Source organism: Myodes glareolus, chromosome X, assembly GCF_982192425.1.
Source record: "Myodes glareolus chromosome X, mMyoGla1.1, whole genome shotgun sequence".
Classification (NCBI taxonomy): Eukaryota; Metazoa; Chordata; class Mammalia; order Rodentia; family Cricetidae; genus Myodes; species Myodes glareolus.
The window spans coordinates 99254100-99275496 of record NC_142053.1 but is presented as its reverse complement, the minus strand read 5'-3'; the positions used below and the strand labels follow the sequence as shown (position 1 = coordinate 99275496).

At 33.4% G+C, this 21397-nt stretch overlaps 1 protein-coding gene across 8 annotated transcripts in view; it reads left to right on the top strand.

Annotated features, from left to right (window-relative positions):
• The window catches only part of Dmd (dystrophin), a 2257783-nt gene that overhangs the window by 995929 nt on the left and 1240457 nt on the right, over positions 1–21397 (top strand). For all 8 annotated transcript variants that reach the window (XM_085684598.2, XM_085684595.2, XM_087902601.1 and 5 more), the window contains 2 exons: positions 1559–1693; positions 4503–4652. In XM_085684598.2, the coding sequence (XP_085540724.2) occupies positions 1559–1693; positions 4503–4652 (285 nt within the window). The remainder of the gene's footprint in view (positions 1–1558; positions 1694–4502; positions 4653–21397) is intronic.

Genomic DNA, 21397 nt, shown 5'->3' with positions numbered 1-21397 from the left:
GTATGAATCTAAATATTTTTACAACTTATGGTTTATTCTTAATAACACTGTCTTTCCTTACGTGGCTTGTAAGGTTTCTCTGTGAGATTACTTATTATAGGAATTGGTCTTTGAAACTCTTTTGCTTTTGATTGTTAGCTTGTCTTTGTGTGTGTTTTTATCACCTATGGTCCTTGAGTTGTCATACTTTGTTATCATCTGTAATGTAAGCTTAGGTTTTGATTCCTCAAAAGAAGATCATCCAAGCAGCAACAATTTTTGCACCTTCCTCTTGATGCTTGATGGTGGATATTTTCCAGTTTTTGCTTCAGGAGAGGTGCCATGTTATTGTTAGTGACTTGTCTGAGATGAACGTTTCTTTTCCAACATGAAGCTACAGTTAAATATCACAGCTGACACGTCATATACTCTGATAACCCCATACTTTGTTAAACTGAATATTATCCTCCCAATATGTATTGTGCTCTTTCCCTATTTTTCTTTATCTAACACATAGACCTTCCTGATCCATGGTTAAAAGATAAACTTTAATTTAAAATGCATTATTAATATTCAACTTGAAATTTCAATCAGACTGAGACATTGTGAAAATGATCAGTAGTTTCTTCTACTCTTTTAAAGAGTCTGCTCTTTCATGTAGTCTTTTTTTTGTATTTCAAAATCACTTAAAATTCTACGATTTCAAAGCAATTTAAAGTTTCAAACTGTTAAATTTAACAGTTACTCTAAGTACAATTGCACTCCAGTTTAGGATTCAGGAGTGTATTTTGTTTTGAAAGCACGGCCTGTAAAGCTGGTGCATTGAGCCTCTGCTGCTGTGTCACCCATGCGTATTGAGGACAGAAGAAAGCATCCATCCCGATAGTTAAAGTCACCATCACGCTTCCTCAGTACCTCAATCTGCACGAAAGTCCGTATGCCTTATTACAAGTGTCACCCCTTGACCTTTAAATCTCTAACATATGCTCTGGACTCTAAAGTGATACACTTATTTCCCTATTGGGATGTTGGTGCAGAAGAAAAATAGAGAAGGAGGCTTGGAATGTTTTAAGGTTTATACAACCATTTTATTGCATAACACTTTAATTTGTCCTTTTGGAATATACTGTATATAAAAATCAATAAATTATAATAAGTTGATAGGCTTACAGACACAGCAGAGTGATGTTCATTTATAGAATATCCTCCATTATTTCTAATCAGCAATCGAGGAAATATCAGGAATTCTACAATCTTTTAGTGTTCCTTAATATATAATACTTTTTTTGACTTGCTACCGATGGTACCCTCAGGATGATGTATTATAATGGTGATTCCACCTTTGTTTTTCCTGTAAATCTTAAATTTATTTAAATAATACACTGTTTCCTTAATGACACAATTGCTGAGACATTGTATTGTCAACGAATCTAGTTTTATTTTAAACCATCCACTGTAAAGGCTGAAATGTAGAAAATTAAAGTTTCAGTTTTAAGAAGTTTTCAAATCATGATATAAAGGTTTCATATTAACCTTTGTGAGGACATATTTAATCGTCAATATTCATTTTTTTTCTTAGGAAGTTTGGGCATGTTGGCATGAGTTATTGTCATACTTGGAGAAGGCAAACAAGTGGCTAAATGAAGTAGAATTGAAACTTAAAGCCACTGAAAATATTCCTGCAGGACCGGAGGAAATCACTGAGGTGCTAGAAGTAAGTGGTGAATTCAATCCAAATCATCTTTGTGTGCAACCTTGAAAAGCACTAGTGCCAAAGAGAAGACAGTGTTTGAAAACACAAGGAAGAAAAAATAGCTACAGGATCCTTCAGTCCTGCTGTTTGGAAAAACCCTTCTTCCCTCTAGGATCCTTCCACGTCTCAAGGACTTAAAATGAAATTACTTGTCTTCTTATCTTGGATATTTTCCTTTCGTTATGCTACTAATTTCTATGTACTTACTTTACATGCTTAAATACAATACACAGTTCTAATTACAGTTTAAAGTCTTTTAAGTACAGCTACATAGTTTGCTAATACAATTTTATTCTAATTTTAGGATATATATTTATTGAACTACAACATGTAAAAATTATTTAAAATTATGTCAGTGAGAACTATATGACTTAAATACATTATAAAAATGTACCTTTCAAATTGTCATATACATAATTTTTATTTTAGACTTTAGATATGAAAAATTAAATGAGTTTGCATATACAAGGTATAAATTACATTATATTCTGATGTTTAATTAACCATTCATGTTGTATACATTTTACTCAGTTTTTTATTATCATTAACCTGCAATAAATTAGAGTGTTAGCATATTCAGTATATGTAGATCTGTAAAATAAATATAGCACCTTTGTGACTGCTCAGAGACATTATAACCAAATGATTCTTGTGAAATAACAGTGTGATAAATCTTCCAGAAAAGACCAAGAAAACTTCTCATGCTTCATTAAAAAGTCTATCAGTCAGAATAAAGACTGGGATAGTGTGGCTATCATAGGAATTTATCTCATTTTATGCTTATTACCAGATTAAATTTTTATACCACATTTTAGGTAATACTTTGAAAGAATGTGGCATGTTCAAATTGGTTTGTATGTCTCTCACATGTGAAAAATAATAAAAATAATCCCCCAAAACAAGAAAATAAAATAGAAAATATTAGGAAAGAGAAAACTAGGAGGTGTTCTGAGGAACATGAGAGGATGCAAATATGATCAAAATGTGTTCGCTGCATTTGGAAAAGTATAAATGTCTTATTGTTTGTATAATTATAGCTGCTAATAAAATGTAGTCCATTTAGAGGAGACTGATAAGACATCAAAGGAGGATGTTAAGATGAGGAGGAGGAGGCCTCATTACTAATATTTACCATCTTGTTGACTGTTGCATGTAAATTTTTGTTTGATGAGGGAAGTTGCTGCCGATTATTCTTACAGGCATTTTAGATTACAAAAAGGATGTACCAGTATTTGACAAGGATAGAAAAGCTGTAGTACTTCCAGCTTTCCTTGCTACTAAAGATTTTTATAACTGAATTCTTAATTGATTTTGTTTTTGTTTGCATTTTTATTTAAATTTTTATACATTACATTTTAGAATATTCTTCCCACTCCCTACTTCTTCAAGATCCTCTGGGAAAGGGAAAATCAGTTAACTTTTATTTAATCAGTTTATCTTTTATTTAGTTAACAGGTTATATACTTCATCAGGAATTAAGGAGAGAAAATTTCTCTATTAAAATTTCTACAAAATACACGTATTTGCTACATATAATGAAATGTATGTTACCACAAAAATCAATACTAATATTTCTGTATTAAAATTTTGATGAGTTTTTATATAGATTTTAGATGTCAAAAACACATTTTTGAAAAACAGTTAGGAAATAATGATATTCTGATGCACTAGAAACTTCAGAGCAAGATATATTGAAGTTGTTCAGAATTTAAAAAGTAATAGGCCCATAAGAATGACATAAAACACTTCTGGGAACAGTTTGATGGTTTTGGAAATAACAACTGATTGAAAGAATTGGAGCCTGTATTTATCACTTATTATATGGTTGTAAGTTCTAGTGAAATGATATTGGATTACTTATTGCCTAGAATACAGAAAACTGGCATTGAGATTATATAATGGTTTTTTATATAATGTATCCAGAAAAATCTTTCAACTCTAAACTTTTCTTCAATTAAGGATTAGAAGGCTGTAAATAATAGAAAGCCAGGAAATGACTTGGCAGCAAACCTCCCCCAAAATGAAAGAAAACATCTTTTTTCAATGCACACATATATACATGTAAACAATCATACATCCAAACACACACACACACACACACACACACACACACGAGCACGCGCCCGCGCTTCACAGCATAAGGAAAATAAGCAGAAATGACAATGGTTCAGCCAATATCACCAGGTGATTTCTGTCTGCTGTCTCTTTCTGAGCACTAAGGAACTTACTGTCATTTCTATCAACTTGCAGTTCTAAAATGTCAGAGTGAAAATATGTGAAGAGGGAAGGAGTTTCTTTGAGAAGAAATGTCTTATGAGCTGCCACTACGAATATTTTCAGAAGAACCACTTTATTTGCATGTCACTGACCACTATAAAAGCAACCAAAGAAAAATCCAAATCAAAACAAAACAAATAAACAAAGGGGGCAGAGAGAGAGAGAGAGAGAGAGAGAGAGAGAGAGAGAGAGAGAGAGAGAGAGAGAGAGAGAAATTGAGCACTTTACCTTTTCACGTTTTAGAGCAAGGGTCATCACTAAGAAAGTGTCATTTTTTAAAATCACAGTCTATAAAATAGTGACAAGTCAATGTAAGATCAAAAGCCATCCTCCCATTTTTAAAGAGTGCTCCTTCATGCTTTATTATCCGAATTAAATGTTGCTTTACATTGCTAATGTCTTAATTGTATGTAAATGAGAAAATGCTGAGCTTTGTGCATAAATTAGAAACTTAGAAAAATGAGAAATATTAATTCTATAAAATGTGTTTCAGTCTCTTGAAAATTTGATGCAACATTCAGAAGATAACCCAAATCAGATTCGCATATTGGCACAGACCCTCACAGATGGAGGAGTCATGGATGAACTAATCAATGAGGAACTTGAGACATTCAATTCTCGTTGGAGGGAACTACATGAAGAGGTATGAAGATAAGTGGCTAATTTCTTTAATTTATGTTTTATAAATTCATGACAGACAGACATGGTTTTCTTCAATAAAATGAAAAATGATTTCAGTTTATTTCAGCCTTAAATTTTAGTGAAGTGACTGAATTCTTTTGACATGCCTTTCATTCCTTTTAGAAATACATGAAAAGTATGGTTTTTTTGTTTTATGTATTGATTTTTATTGAGCTCTTCATTTCTCTCTGCTCCACTCCCTGCCTCTCTCCTCCCCTTTAACCCTGCCCCAAGATCCCCATGCTCCCAATTTACTCAGAAGAAAAGTATGTTTTCTACCAGGAATCTGAGGCATGTCAAGAACACATAGCATGATAACTTAATTAATTATGTTATACTATTCTGTCTTCCTTAGTTATGGTTCCTATTGCTGTTATGAAAGAGCATGACCAAGACAACTTTGGGAGAAAAGGGTTTGTTAGCTTACAGTCCACCTAGGCCATACCTTTTAATTACACTACTCCCCGGTGGCCAAAAATTTAAATCTATGATCGTGTGGGGGCCATTCCTATTCAAATCACCACATTATATATAATTAAAAGGTAATCATATATGAGGATTCACATACATGACATGATTTTCCTAACCAGACATAAAATAACATATGTTCCTACTATTCCATTAAGCAAGCATAGACAAGCAAATAAATATCAATAATCAAAAGTCAAACATGGGTTGCGTAAATCAATTACTGACTAATTCATTGGGTATGTGATCCGGGGTAACAGTTTAAGTTTTCCAAATCCTCATGTGTGATATTGATATTATTCCAAAAAATTATTTGTGAGAAAATATTTCTTTAAAAGTTATGGGTATAGAATCAAGATAATAACATATATTTAATAAATGTTAAGATTTTTAAAAATTCTGCCTGGTTTGTGTGCCAGAGTGCATTCCTTCTAACAAATAGTTGTTTGCATCTATATGTGTACCATAGTTAATTAAGACAAGCATAGGAAAGCAAATAAAAATAAATATATAAAAACATATAACAATTTTAAATGTAGTAAACATGTATACTGTTACAAATTCAATGTGTGTGTAACAGGATTGTGAACACACACTTTACAAGTAATCAAACATTTGCGTGGGTAAAGAAAATGCTTTCTCTGTATAACCACCCTAGCTATTCTGGAACTTGCTCTCTAGACCAGGCTGGCCTCAAACTCATAGAGATCTACCTTCCTCTGCCTCCCAAGTGCTGGGATTAAGGGCATGTGCCACACGTCAGGCTATTTTCTAAGTCTAAACATTAGGTATTTTCCTTATTTGCCTCAGTAACCAATTAAACAGAGTGCTGTGAAACCACTAAATATACACGCAAAATAAACTTGAAGCTACTACAAGTCTTGACTGTTTATTATATACATATTGAACCGATAATAACCTCGTACTTATTTGACATTTGATAATGCAAATAAGTATATCTGGTACTTTGTTGAAAGCAGTAGTTTTTCTGAAATAATATCCTTAAAATCTGTGGTGCTGATATTTTATAATATGTTGTGAAATTAAGTTTATTATAATTTTCACTTTAAACACTTCACCCAATGACACCATGCTTGCATCACTGCCACTACTCCCACCCCCCTCAAGTTTTCCTGTGTTCTTCTATCTGAAATCCATGGTAGCTGTACAAATTAGCATTGTTATGTATTATAAATGTGTGTGCTTATATATATACACAGCATATGTATGTATATTATATGTATGTGTATGCATGTATATATATAACCTACTGGTCCACTTAGCATTGTTTGTACATTTGTCCTGTGCTAACACTTTGAACTGGACATATTATGCAGGAGATCAGTCATAGGTGATATTAATTATCCCACTTTCAGCAGTCATTGTCCAGCTCTAGCTCTTTATCTAAAGTGATACCATGTTAAATTTTCCCTGTCAATATAGGCATGTCATATGGTATTCTAATTATGCTGATCTTCAACCATATTGTGGAGATTTTGTGGATGCATTTTCATTGTCTTTCCTAAAGGAAACTGTCTAGTTACAAGAATCTTGCTCCTCCCGCTATCATAATCTCTCTGTTCCCTCTTTCATGATTTCCACTGATACTTATGTATAGAAATTGTGTTGTTGATATATTAGTTGTGATTTGGTATCGCACAGAATCTTATTTTTTTGTCTTTTTGACAAAATGATAGATTAAAACCCAAAAGTGAGCACTTGATTGGAAATTGTGAATTAATTAAGTAATTGAGAATTGCCTAACAATATCGATTGTATTATTTTTTTGGGAACTGTCACTGGCTATCTACTCAGGATATATTATTTGGTGGTCCAGAGAAAGAGAATAATTATAGTCAAGAATCATAACTTTCTTAAGTCATTATTTTCTTGGATAGAGAAAAACGTATTTTCCATTAAAAACAAAATATTCTTCCATCCAAAGATGAGCCCTAACCCATTTTCTCCTCAATTAAATGATTATGTCAGAGGTTTGAAGGGGTTTTATTGCCTATCTAATGTTTCCTATAGCTGCAATTATGCAGAGATAAGGAAACACTCAATTGCCTGTAAAATCGATCATACAGCCAGGGATTTTTATTGCCTATGAACACTTAAAAGGTATGTGCTCTTTCCCACTCCTAATTCCAAACTGTGAAGTTGTACTCAAATAAGAAGTAAATTATTTCAACAATTTTAAAGGCATCATTCATTCTTCATATACTATATTTTCTAGTCATAGAAACAATTTGAATGATGATTAACAAACCAGAAAGCAGCTTCAAAAGTCATACCAAGTCACATCAAGAAAACATAGCTTTATTTTCTACTTAAGTGATAAAATTTCTAAGATGTTTTAGTATGCATATGCAACAAAATGCTTACTGATGGTAGTGATAGTTTATTGGTTATCAAGGCCTCAGTACCGTTCAAAATAACTAATATCATATTCTCTTTCTGTTCTCAAATTTCTTTATGATATGGAACCTTGGGGATACCTATTCTATGCAAATGACAAGAGTATAAAAAACAATAAATTGACAAATATTTGTGAGCATTTAGATTCAAATGTCTTTTTATATGGAACCTATGTTCATGAGCATTTTATTATTTTACAAGTCTTTTTTTTTTTTCACTTGAAGATATGGTTTAGCCTTACAGCTTCACATTCACAAGTGCTAGCGTTACTGTGTTAATGTAGGGACACTGATCACTCCTGTCTTATTTTTTCAACTTCTAAAGAAAGCTAGACCATGAGTTTAAATTATTAATACTGAATAAAGTTATGGGGAACTAAGAAAGAGAAGAGATTAGAAACAGGAAAAAGAATGTTGAATATATTAAGCATACATGATATACTTTCATTAAAATAACTATGACATCTGTCTCTATGAACAATAAATAAATTTCAATAGAGTTATTAGAAATTATTAAATAAAAATATGTTTTATAGTTTTAAATATTTTAATTGTATGTTCAGAAATTCAAAGCCTTTACAGTTTCTTATGAAAATAATTTTCTTTTTTTAATCTTGGGTAAGAATTTCTAATTTTTACATACCTACCTATGAGTTTAGGTATTTATTTTCTAATGGCATGTGTGAGTGTACATGCTACAACATGCAAGTAGAGATCAGAGGACAACTTTGTGGAGTTGCTTCTTTCAATCTACTTTTATGTTGGTTCTAGGGATCAAGCTCCCATCATAGACTTTTATGGCACCTGCCCTGACCCACTCACTGAACAATCCCAGGGTCTCAGTCTATAGTCTTTTACCTGAAACCAAGTAAGAGACAGAGAAAAACAGAAAAAAACAACATCATAACTTGTTAATTTACTTCAGTATTAACCATCATGATAGATAGCTGCAGAGATCCCTTAGCTGTTCCAGGTAATTATGGCAGATTGTTCACTCCATGTTACATCTTGCTTATGATAAATAGACCAGAAAGACAAATATTGATTCAAGGCACACTGGAAAGAACAGGCTTTGCGTCAAATACAGGGTTTAATTCTGCTACAAAACCTTTTGTCTAAAGTAAAAAATGTGCTTTGTGGTTTTATTTTTTAAAACATTAAGCTATAATGATAGTAATATTAATGCTTGCTATTCATTGAGCCTCCATTTTACATTAGTCTATTTGATGTTACTTATACATAGTGTGAAACTTATTTCCAACTTAGTTTTCTGAAATAAATTTTATGTTCTAAAAATGCAGGAAGGGTGTTAACTTGCAGTGCCATGAAGAAGCAGGCTACAGCGCTTAACACGCCTTGAGAGCAATGGCACAGGCAAACATCTAATAGATTAGCTGTGTGTTGAAATATCTTCATTAGAAGAGATGTAGAAGTAAACATTTAAGAGCAGGGAATAAGGGAATAAGATATAGAGAAGAGTATCACCAGCAGTCTACCCATTAGCATTGACCCTTGTGTCGCCCTGTTAAATCGAGGCGGTTTTTTTTTCCAGGAAATCAAGATAATTGATAGTAAGTCTAAGTATCAGACTCAAGTAATTTTATTAATCATGTTTCAACTAAGTCTAAGAGGGAGAGATTTTTCCTTATAAAATATTTGCATTTGTTTCTGATTAGTGCTAATAGTCTGCAATTACTCTGAATTATTCATTTGTCTGGATATTCAAACCAAGTAAGAGGGGAGAGGAGACTGGTTAGTTGCGCAAACAATGGTACCTTCAGAAAGTTTTCAGTCAACGGAAGATGCAATAGTAAGACATATTTGACATAGACTAACAAGTCATTGCAAGACAAAAGACAAACAACAATAAAAAGATTTATTTTGGAAAGGAACAGATAAAATTTGAACTAGACAAAGGTAATTCGATGAGGAAAGCATTAAGAGTAAAATAACTGATTTATGGTGAACTCCATCTCTCAAGAATTTGTACAAGGTTTAGGTTTATGAATCTATAGTTTGAGGAGGCAATGGGTAGTAGAACACATGGTATCTATCACTCTGTATTTAAAACAGGATCTCCATTGTAAAGAGCCATTAAAGAGGGAAGGTGCTTGCAGGTACTTCACGGCAAAAAAGTTCCTACTCAAATCATACGCTACTTTCCTTCAGTAAAATTATATGCAGTGAGAACAGTCTGTTTCTAAGCATCTCACAGTTTTCTCTAAAATACTTCCTTAATCAGAACCATGAGCAAATGTGTACCTAAGGAATCAAAAGAAAATATAATCTTGGTTGTGTTATCTTTATTGTCTCCAAGAAGTGTTTGATTATAGTCTAAAATAACCAAGAGCCTAGTCTTTGGAATCCTGTCTTATAATTATAGCAATATTCAGAAATTTTTCATTTGATAGTCTTCAATATGTCACCATGTCCTGGTAGCTTTCATGTGAATTCTACGTATTATTTTCCCTCTAAATTATCCAATTTACTTTAGCTTCTTATTTTAGCCTGTTATCTGTTCATCATTTTCCCTAAATTATGGTAATCAGATCAGCTTCATACTTTAAGGAGTTAGTACAAACAGCAAATGTAGAACACTTGTTCAAAATGTTATAATTTCCTGATAGAAACAAGAAAAACTTAGACCAAGTATGGGCTCTTCAAGAATACATTACTATGTGACTGCCTGAATTAGATGCAGAAGATGACATTTTTATTGCTTTTACACTTTTAATTCTTTTCAAAAGTATCTAGAATAACTTAACCCCATTTCTATACAATATTTCTGGTTAATTATTTCACTGGAGATAATCTACCACCAAAAACGATTTGATTTCTTCCAAAAAGGATTTTTTCCCTATTAGACTTAATCCATTAATAATAATAGAAATATCATCTGGGATTGCATTGTCCTCTTTATTTTTTATATGATTCTTTCTTTCTTTGAGAAAAAATAACATAATACGTACCATGAATCTTTATTATTAAGTTGATTGCTCTCTGATAAAATTAATACCTTTATAAAAATTTGCCGTGCAAGCGGGCTGTTAGGATGAACATCTGGGTTCAAGCTGACTTAATGTTTAGCAGTATAGTAGACACTATGCTTGCTACTGTAATAACTTAAATTAGTAACTACACTTTGAGGGAAGAAAACCATTTAGATTAATATTATATTAGTTATACTCATATTAATACAGATATTGATATATGTAAAGATAATAAATAGCCTAACCATTAAATATAGGAAATATAAAGTTATGCTCCTAGTTTTTTTGTTTTTTTTAATGTAACTCGAGCTAGAGTCACTTTCGAAAAGGGTACCTCAGTAGAAAAAAATGTCTCCAGTAGAGAGGTCTGTACACAAGTCTATGGGTACATTATCCTGATTAGTATTTAATTGGAGAGGACATGTCCCACTGGGAGTGGTGACACTACTGAGCAAGTAGTTCTGCAGTGCATAGGAATACCAACTTAGTGTGTTCCTTTTGTCAGGGCCTACCTGTTAGTACTGGTTAACCATTTGTTGTACTCTCCAGTAGGGAGGGCTATTTCTCATACTCTCAGCATTTCCTAGTTGCCTATAGTACTCTGCAGGTCTGTGGCTGTGTGAGCTCTTCCCCTTCCATGTCAGCATATCTAATTTTGTTTTATTAGTTCAAGTCATGTATCAACAACCATGTTGGTAAGGCATTATATATCACTCCTGACACAGTCAGGAGACACAGTCTCACACCAAACTCCTTGTTCTTCTGGCTCTTGCAATCTGCACCCACTCTTCCACAATGATCCTTGCACCTTAGATGCAATATTTCTGTTGTAGATGTATCACTCAAGACTGGGTTCCACAACACTGAATTCTGATTATAGTCTTCAGTAGCCATCTCCATATGTTGTAAAGGGAATTTCCCTTGAAAGGTAATAACTATGTTTATCCGTGGTTAAGGGCATTTATTTATAATGTACTTAGGAATTATGCTGGTTTAGTTAAATGGCAGCAATAGATCCCCTTCTAGGACTCATAACTTCACTAGCCCTGGATAGCTGTTTAGATTTCCAAAGCTAGGCATAAGTCCTTTCTCATTCAGTGGTTCTTGAGTCCAATGTCAAGGGATTCAGGCCAATGCTGCATCCTTAGGTTACCTTGCCATGCTCATTGTTGTAATTCATAGGCATCATAGCTGAGTAGGAATGTTGGTAATTACCTCCTTTGAAAGTTTCCATGGTACCTTTTGATTCCAGAAACCAAGTCCTCTTAGAGGGATATGTGTCTGAAGTGTGTGTGTGTGTGTGTGTGTGTGTGTGTGTGTGTGTATACACACGCACACGCGCAAATGTGTGTGTATGTATGTATTTGGATTCTGACTTAACTTTTATTAAAGATATTTTTAAATTATTCCTTTATTTTTGAGTTGCTTTATACTTTTTCATACATCTCTGCTGCTATTTTTGCCTTTTCTCTCCTTTCTCCATAACAAGAGACACACTCTTTTTCCCAATCTCACTTTTCCTCTCACTTACACACTATTATTTCTTCTTTATTAACCCCCACCCATAGACTCTTTTAACTTTTTTGTTTTCTATGATTACTTCAGGTTACATAATCACATCAATGATTCAGAGCTAGTGACTCAGATAATTAAGCATATATAGCATTTGTCTTTCTAAGTCTGGTTTACCTCACTCAGTACAATCTTTTCTGCTTCCATCCATTCACCTGCAAATGTCATGACTTCATTTTTCCATACCTCAGTATAATATCCTATACTACACTGTAATATGCTATATTATGAAAATATTATTAATACATTTTCATTATCCATTTGTCAGCTGAAGTGTATTTAGATTGTTTCCATTTCCTGGCTATTGTAAATAGAGCAGCGATGTAAATGACTGTACAAGAAACCATGAAGTATATATTACACAGACTGTGCAGGTTGTGCTATGTGCACACACTCACATACACACACACACACACACACACACACGCACGTACACACACATGATTGTAATAGTAATTAATATAAAAGAGGTCCTGACTTTGAAAAACATCAAGGACAGGTATATGGGAGTGTTTGGAGGGAGGAAAGGACAGTGAGAAATGATGTAATATTACATTACATCTCAAAAAATTGAAATGATGGAATTATTATAATCTCAAAAAATTGAAAGAAATATTGGTGATGATGATGAAAATAAATTTTATTTCTCACAAACTATAGCCCAACTACAGTTTCCCTTCCCTCTACTATTTCCATTTTCTCTTCAACTCTCCTGCCATCCAGATCCACTTCCTTTCTCATTAGAAAACAAACAGGATTCTAAGAGAAAATAATAAAAATGTAACAGTTGGGCAGTCGTGGCACACAACATTAATCCCAGCACTTGGGAGGCAGAGGCAGGCCAATCTCTGTGAGTTCTAGACCAACCTGTTCTACTCAGTGAGTTCCAGGACAGGTAGGCCTGTTACACAGAGAAACTTTGTCTCAAAAACAAAATAAACAAAATAAAATATAGTAATGTAAAACCAAGAAAAATCACATTGGAGTTGAACAAGACAAAGAAAGAAAGAAAAGAGCCCATGAGAAGGGACAAGAATCAGAGACCCCCTCATTTACACACTCAGGAAATCCTAAAAACACTAAAATGAAAGCCACATATGCATGCAGAGGGACCAGTGCAGACTCAAGAAGGCCCTGTGAATGCCTCAGTTTCTGTCAGTTCATATGAGCTTCACTCATGTTGATTTAGAGTCTTGTTTTCTTGGCGTCCTCCATGCCCTTTGGCTCTTACACTTTTTCTGCCTCCTCCTCTGTGGGGTCCACTGAACACTGAGGGGAGAGATTTAGGACCTAGTGTTCCATTGTCTCTTATTCTCTGTACAATGTCTGGCTGTGAGTCTCTGTATTTGTTCCCATCTGCTGCAGGACGAAGCTTCTCTGATGATGGCTGAGCAAGGCACTGATAAATAAACTAAAAACTAAGTCAGTTGTTTAATTTGATAAATTACTTTTAACTTTTTATGTGTGTGCCATTTCAGATTAATTTTTAGAGATTTCATCTATATTGAAATAAAACTTGCCTATAACTTTTACTTATTACTTCCAGAATTAGAATTGGCAGTTAATTCATGTAACATAAAATACCATTCTCTAGTTAGACACTTATCTGTTTCTCAAAACTTAAATACCCATGGATTCCTTGGAATAGTTTTTCTGTCAACTACTGTGTAGATTTCTGAGGTATAATAATAAAATATTTTATTTAATATTTAAGCAAAACACACTAAAATAGTATTTTTCTTTTTATTCATTCGTTGAGAATTTTATACTTGTATACATTTTTATTGCATTAACTCCAACATTACTCATCAACTATGCTCATATCATTCCTATACACCTTCCTCTCAACTTTATATCTTCTTTTCCCAGTTCACTGAGGCCAATTAGTGTTTTCCTTATGTGGTTGGGCATACTCTCATCAATGGAGAACAGGTAACCAAACAGGAGTCACTTTCTCAAGAAAAACTTACTTTTCCTACTACAGGAACATTCAACTTCCAAAGTCCTTCAACTAAGGGTCAGGTTTTGTTAGCTCCTTCTCATCTATGCTGGGGTTTTTGCTGATTGGACTTGTGTAGTCTTGTGCAGGGAACCAAAATCTTTGAATTCTTGATAGCAATGGCTCTGTTAGGACCAGATGACACTGTTTTGCCACCTTCATCCAGATTTTATAATATTTCTACCCTCTCTCCTGAAATATTTCCTGAGCCAAGTGTGGGAGATTTGGTATAGTTTAGGTAAGCACTGCTTTTTCAAGAGGAAAGTAGATGAAGGGTATATAAAGTAGCATTTACTTATAGTAATTTCTATGTTTCAGAGAAATAAACATAAGGAAGAAGGACTAAACTTATTTTTAAGATCATCAGTTTTTATCATTAAAATATAGATGTATGAATAAGTTACCATCAAAAGTATCAACATACCAAAAAACTGTTTCATTTCTTCTATATTACTATGTTTCTAATAATTGTTTGATCCTTATTGATAAATTCAAAATTTTTAGTACCCTACCTTATGCTATTTTTGTTCTAATGCCAGTAATGACATTTTCTTATCCAACAATATTACACTTTCCTTTCTTCTTTTCCTCCTCCTTCTCCTCTTTCTCCTTCTTCCTTCTTCTTACTTTCTCTGTATGTGAGTGTGTGTGTGTGTGTGTGTGTGTGTGTGTTTGTGTATGCACGAGTGTGTGTCACTGCACATGTGGAGGTCAGAAGAAAACCTTGCATATTTGTTTTTTTAATATTTATTCACTTATTATGCATACAATATCTGCCTACATGTGTGCCTGCAGGCCAGAAAGGGCACCAGATCTCATTACAGATGGTTGTGAGCCACCATATGGTTGCTGGGAATTGAACTCAAGACCTTTGGAAGAGCAGATAATGCTCTTAACCACTGAGCCATCTCTCCAGCCCCCAACCTTACATATTTGTATTCAAATGAATTTTCTTTAATATTTGATCTCTTGTCTTGTTTACTACTGTGAAAGGCAGGATACAGGCCCAAAACTTTAGCCAATTCTTTTTCCACCCTTTAACTACAGAAGCTTTAGGATAACTAACCGTCCTATGCTATGAAGTCTGAGTTTTAGATGGGTTTGGGAATCTAAATTTAGGTACTTGGGCTGCAAGCCCTTAGACAGTACACAGTCTTCCAAGAATGTTGTTGGAAGGAGGCGGCTGGTTGGTTCCTTTCCACCCATCAGTTCAGACCTTAAATAGTCACACAGAAATGGTATTTATTAAATGACTGCTTGGCCAATAGCTTAAGTGTATTGCTAGCTAGCTCTTAGATCTAAAATTAACCCATCTCCATTATTTTATGTTTTACCATGAGGCTAGTGGCCTACCAGCACGTCTGTCTCTGGCAGCTTCTCCTTTGTCTTTCTTCTTGCAGCATTCAGTTTAGTTTTCCCCACCTACCTGTATTCCCTGCATAGGTCCAAGACTCTTCCTTTATTAACCTATGGTATTCACAGCGTACAGAGGGGAATATCACATCACCTCTCCTTTTCTGTTTAAATAAAAAAGAATATTTTAACTTTAACAGATTAAAATTACTTATAACAAAACAGTTATCAAGCAATAATTATAGTTACAATACTTATATTTATTTTATATTTTATCATAACTAAAAACTATAATTATAACAATAAATTCTTCAACTTCATTAAAGATTCCAGAAGGATATAATATTGCCTAAGTAAATAAAAAGTACATTGTAAACAACTTCCAAAACTCTAGAGTAGACGGAGACATCTTGCTGCCTGGAGAGTCTCCCGAAGTTCTTCTCTACCATTGGGGTATCCATCTTCAGCCTATGGGACCCATAGTATCCAGCAGACTTTTCCATGAAGCAGAAAATTTCAAAGACAGTATTTATTATTTTTTGAGATATATTTTCTTTCAATTCTCAATTCTAGCTAAATCATGAAGTTCCATGCAGTAGTGTATATGTATTTTCTTTACAACTTCCATTTTCTAGTTTAAGAAATCTTGATTAACAAATGTAATTGAAAAATGTATTTCTACAGGTTTTGATGATTAGTTAGATTGTTTTTAACACTAGTCAATACCTTTACTCATAAGAGATTAAGGCTGTTTAATACTAAATTATTTAAAATTCACTTCCACTAAGGTCAATTAACATTTTTCTGACCAGCTCAATACAGCTGGATGATCTCTGATTTCTACTAATATTGATCATCTCCAATTTCTGCACAATTAAACCAAGCATGTGGAAAAGTGATTGTCCTTCATAGTTGTATAGCCGTCCTGGCACAAAACAAATACTTTATTGTAAACCTTAGCCAAACATTAATAGGATTGAAAGAATTTCTCTCTGGTCTTTATTGTGATTTCTCTATCCATGCAAGCAATAATCCAGATTGGACATTCACCATTGGGAAGATAATGCAGTTATACATGGCTATAGATATTGCCCTTCATCTTAATTTTTAACTAATTCTGTCATTAGCACAACTGTATGAATCCTATATTGAAGGGTCTGCAAACAACCAAAAACCTGATTTCTCTGTCACTCGTATGAAAAATTATAGTGCTATTAATTACATACACAGATGATATGAAAAACTCTGGGTGTAGGAGAATAAGGAAGAATGAGGTTTGGAACCAGTTTATGTGCCTTTCAACTAGATTGCATATTTTTAAGAGTATTCTTTGCATGGTAGGCATGGTCTCTAGCAGGGGCTGAATGTGACAAGCAGCTTTGCCAGAGCTTGTGGGATCACCATCATCACAGCAGCACATCTGAGCCTTCATAATTTCAGCCTGTAACTCAAGCAATGTATAGAAAGCTTAGAAAGCAAAAGGAAATGTTCCATTTCCTACATCTTGTTTCTACTATTCAGGTTGCACATTCCATATAAATGAAAAATAATAGCCACATTTCCTGACAAAAATTCTACAAAATTGCATTGGAGCCTTTGGTGGGCAAAATACTTGAAAGATTTGCAGTTACTTTAATAGAAAAGAGTGTACATATTTACTGTTTGCATTTAAAACTTTAAAACGTGATGTAGTTAATTAGGATATCATTAAGCAATATCTATAAATCATCTTATTCTTCATTGTCTGCAAAACTATAGAAATCATTGGAGTATTTTATCAATAAATATCATTACATTTACATTTAGAAATTATGCTAAAGGTTCAGTAGTACCAATGTACAGGGAAATTTTTACTTGCTAAGAGATAAATAGGAAATATATTCCATATTGACTGATCGTTGACTCCAATATAAACAGTAGTGTTTTATTTCAAAGTAAATTAAATACCTCAATCTATCATGGGCCTACATTATCCAGCAAAGAATTCTATGTTTATTTTTGAAAAGCTACCATTCCTGGTTGTCAAGGATATATATGATACTCCTGAAAACAGTTATCTTCATGGTTAATAGTTATATCCATTAAAACTCCTTCAAAAAATGAGACCATGATAGATGTATTTCATATGTGTTAAATAAAATTGAGTAGGTAAAAGACACTGTGTCCAGTCTTACCTGGAAAGTATAAATTTCTATGTTCTTCTTTATGAGTAACAAACAATAGAAAATGGGTTGCATTTGGTATAGCAATAGTTCATCATATATTCTTATTTTCATGGATCATGGAATTTGAAATATATTGTATGAGGAAAAAAATTGTTGTAAGAGGCCACTTTTTTGTTCCCAGTTGCTCAGTCCTGAAATAACCACATAGAAACTATATTATTTGCAATTCTGTTTTGCCAATAGCTTAAGCATATTTCTGGATAACTCTTCTATCCTAAACTAACCATCTCCATTAATTTGTGTATTGCCACATGGCTGTGCCTTATCGCCAAAGTTGTGACATGTCTGTCTCTGGAAGCGGCTCCATGACTTCTCCCTGACTCTGCTTTCTTTTTCCCATAATTCTAAGCTAAACCAACTTCTATATGGCAATATTTGGGAATTTGAGCATAGTTCTCTCCAAACTGCTTCCTGCTTTTTGGGGGGGGGCAAAGTAAATTTGGGGGTGTTCATGGTGACTTTTCAGGGGGCTCTTGGTTCATCAAACCACATTAGCCTGGAATAAATCCACAGGCTCTCATTCTCTGTGGAAACAAAAGCAGAACCTCATTTCCAAAACAATAAATTCTTAGATCCAAAGTTTGGAATCAAGAAATCTTTAAAATATAGAAGTTGGTTTAGCTTAGCAGTCCTCAGAATAAAAGGTTTCTCTGCAGTCAAAAATTCAAAGAAAACACAATAATATACATAATCTAGAATTTCTGTGTATATTCCATCTTTACATGGCTTATTTTTACTTGCTCCTTTTAATCTATGACTGTTTGTACTCTATCCCTTTAAAGACATAGTTTCATTTATTTAAAAACAATCATCTACTTTTTATAACTCTCTATACTATTTTTATTCTCTCTACCAAGCCTATGTGCATTTATTCAACAATTTGACCCATTCAGAGGTCTTTTCCATCTGAATTTATCTTTATTGCATATCTGTAATTATTTTCTGACCACAAACGCTTCTTAAAATGCTAAATATCATTATTAAAACTGAGGCTGCTTTGACTTTTGGCTCTGCCCAGTCCAACACAGTGGGGCAGAGGTCTGTTCAGTGCATGCCACACTCACAGTTTTCAGTTACACAGTGGGTCTATGTTACTATTAAGCAAGTTGTAGCACTCTGCTCACAAACCCCATTTAAATGTTCCATAGCCAGACCTCCCGAAAGAGTCAGTGCCATTCATGCTGGCAAACCAGGAAACCACCATTTTGAAACTGCAAGGTTTTTTTTTCCTGCTATGGTTGAATCAGGAAGACCTCTCTTAAAGGAGCTACAGCATGCGGCCAGCAAGCAGAGCCCATCCAGAAAAAAAAATGCAGCTAATGTTTTCTAGTTTCTATAATTCCTTTCCAAGCCCTCTTAGGTTTTACATGCATTTAGCTAACACACTTTAGTTGCCAATTTGTTGTAAATAACTCAAACTAATTTACCTCAAATTATTATTTACCTAATGTTTGTTACTGGTATCCTGAGTCGGTGTCATCCTAGTTATACTGGTATCTGTGGAAAGAAAGACTTCATTCTTGCTTTGTTCTGCTTAAAATTCCAATCTCACATTTGCTTTAATTCTCTTTCCTATTTTTTAGCTCAAGATTTATCATGAAAAGGAAGAGTAATGAATTTCCAATCGACATCTTTGTTGCCTTTCTTTAAGCCACTGAGTTCACAATACTCTTAATTTCTCTAGAAAATAAGAATGAAAGAAAATGGAGAAAAGTGAAAAGTTGATACTATTGTCATGTTTATATATTGAGAATAGGGAGACATATATTTTTACTTTCATTGGGGTATAAATGTGGTTGGCATTCCTTTGCTAGAGATTGAACATGTGACCTGGACATGCTAGGCAAACACTCTTACACCCGGCCCTACAACATGTGGGGTGTGTGTGTGTGTGTGTGTGTGTATGTATGCATGTGTATAATGAATGTAATTTGAGTCTAGTTCAACAAAGGAATGAAGGACAAGGATGAATAGGGAATTTTATATAATATTGTTTTTCATATTATTTTAGCACAAGCAACTTAGATTTCATTTTCTACTTTTTCCCTATGATTGAAAATGTCATATTCCCTAATAATTCATGATCTGCTCATACATTGATTACATTCTTCCTACTTTTATGAGACAATATATGACCTTAATACTTAAGAATATGATATTCATAATAAATATTTTTACTAGAAATCTGTACTTACAGCAATGATAGATTATAATTTTCTAATAATATACTACTTTAGTAATTAAAATGTTCATATTCCAAATGTATTTTTAGTCATGAGCTTATCTGTTCTCTACTAAATGATAAATATTACGTATTTTGTGTTGACTCTAATAAATGTATCATAAGATACACCATTTCTTTAAAAGTAATGTTTTGTAAAATATTATTGGTTCTTATTTTTCTTAATTTTCTCTACTTTGGAATTATCATCATATTTTTAATGTATTTTCATTACAATTCTTAGTAGTTTTACTCAAATCAATTTATCCTTCCAGAGTTCCTTATATAAAAATTTTTTCTTTCAGAATTTTATACAAAATTATTTTGATTATATTCATGCCCCACTCCTCTTTCTAATGCCTCTGATATTCACCTCATCTCCCTACCCATCCCCACCTTTCCATTCAATTTTATTTTCTGGCCTTATAATGCAATGGAGCATCATAATTGTTTTTTATACTGTTATACAAAAGGGAACTGCATGAGAATCTGAACAATTATCAGTTTACAGTTATTTTCTGGCAAAAACAAACCACAAAATTTTATTTTGAAAGAATTTTTATTTTATGTTGAGCACATTAATATAGCAGTAAATTTTAAAAAATATTTTCTTTTGCACTATCTTTCATTTTCAAATGTTGTGCTAATGTTTCTTCATTTCTTAACAGCCATTCCTGAGATTTTGTTTTCACATTTATATACTTTTTTATTGCTAGCCTTTTAATGTTTTTCTAACTCCCCTAATGTTTGCTATTTCTGTTGCTCTCTATAATTCTTGTTATTGCAGAGTGAATTAGCTAAAGTTACAAAATTACATTTTAAAGCAACAGTTGGTCATTGTAGGAATTCCTACTAATTCCACTCAGTGTAATAACAGGTCAAGCATTTCATAGAGTCCTGAAAAGTCACAGTCTGGCAACCTTTTGGGGTCTGCCTAATAAGATGTTTAAAAATAGAAAACAGCTTAAGCCATGACTACTTCAAAGCTTGGATTGACATCAAGTATTTCACTGCACTGCCTGAGATAATCAAACAATCCATGTAATCACTTTGTTATTGGCTGTCTGTTAGACTAGGCTAAGAAGCAACCCACCTCAGGTCCTTTGATGTAATCTTTTAGATCATACTATGTCATACAGACCTTTTAATCTCAAGAATGCAAAAGTAAAGTTATATTTAGAAGCATAAATTCAAATCCAGAGATATGATTTAGAACTCTGCTACATTGTATCCTTTTCAATTTCATTAAAATTCTATAAATGTGCACTGAGGAGTATGCTGAATTTGTCTTCAAAGAAAGAGTCACATTTAAACACTGTCTGATCAGACAATTACTTTGTTCTATGATTGGAAGACTTTTGCAACCTCCTATCACAATGCTGCCATTGTATCTTTAGTTAGAGACCCGCTTGTCTGAAGAAACTCTGTCTACTATTGACAGTCTTTACTACAATGCAGGAGA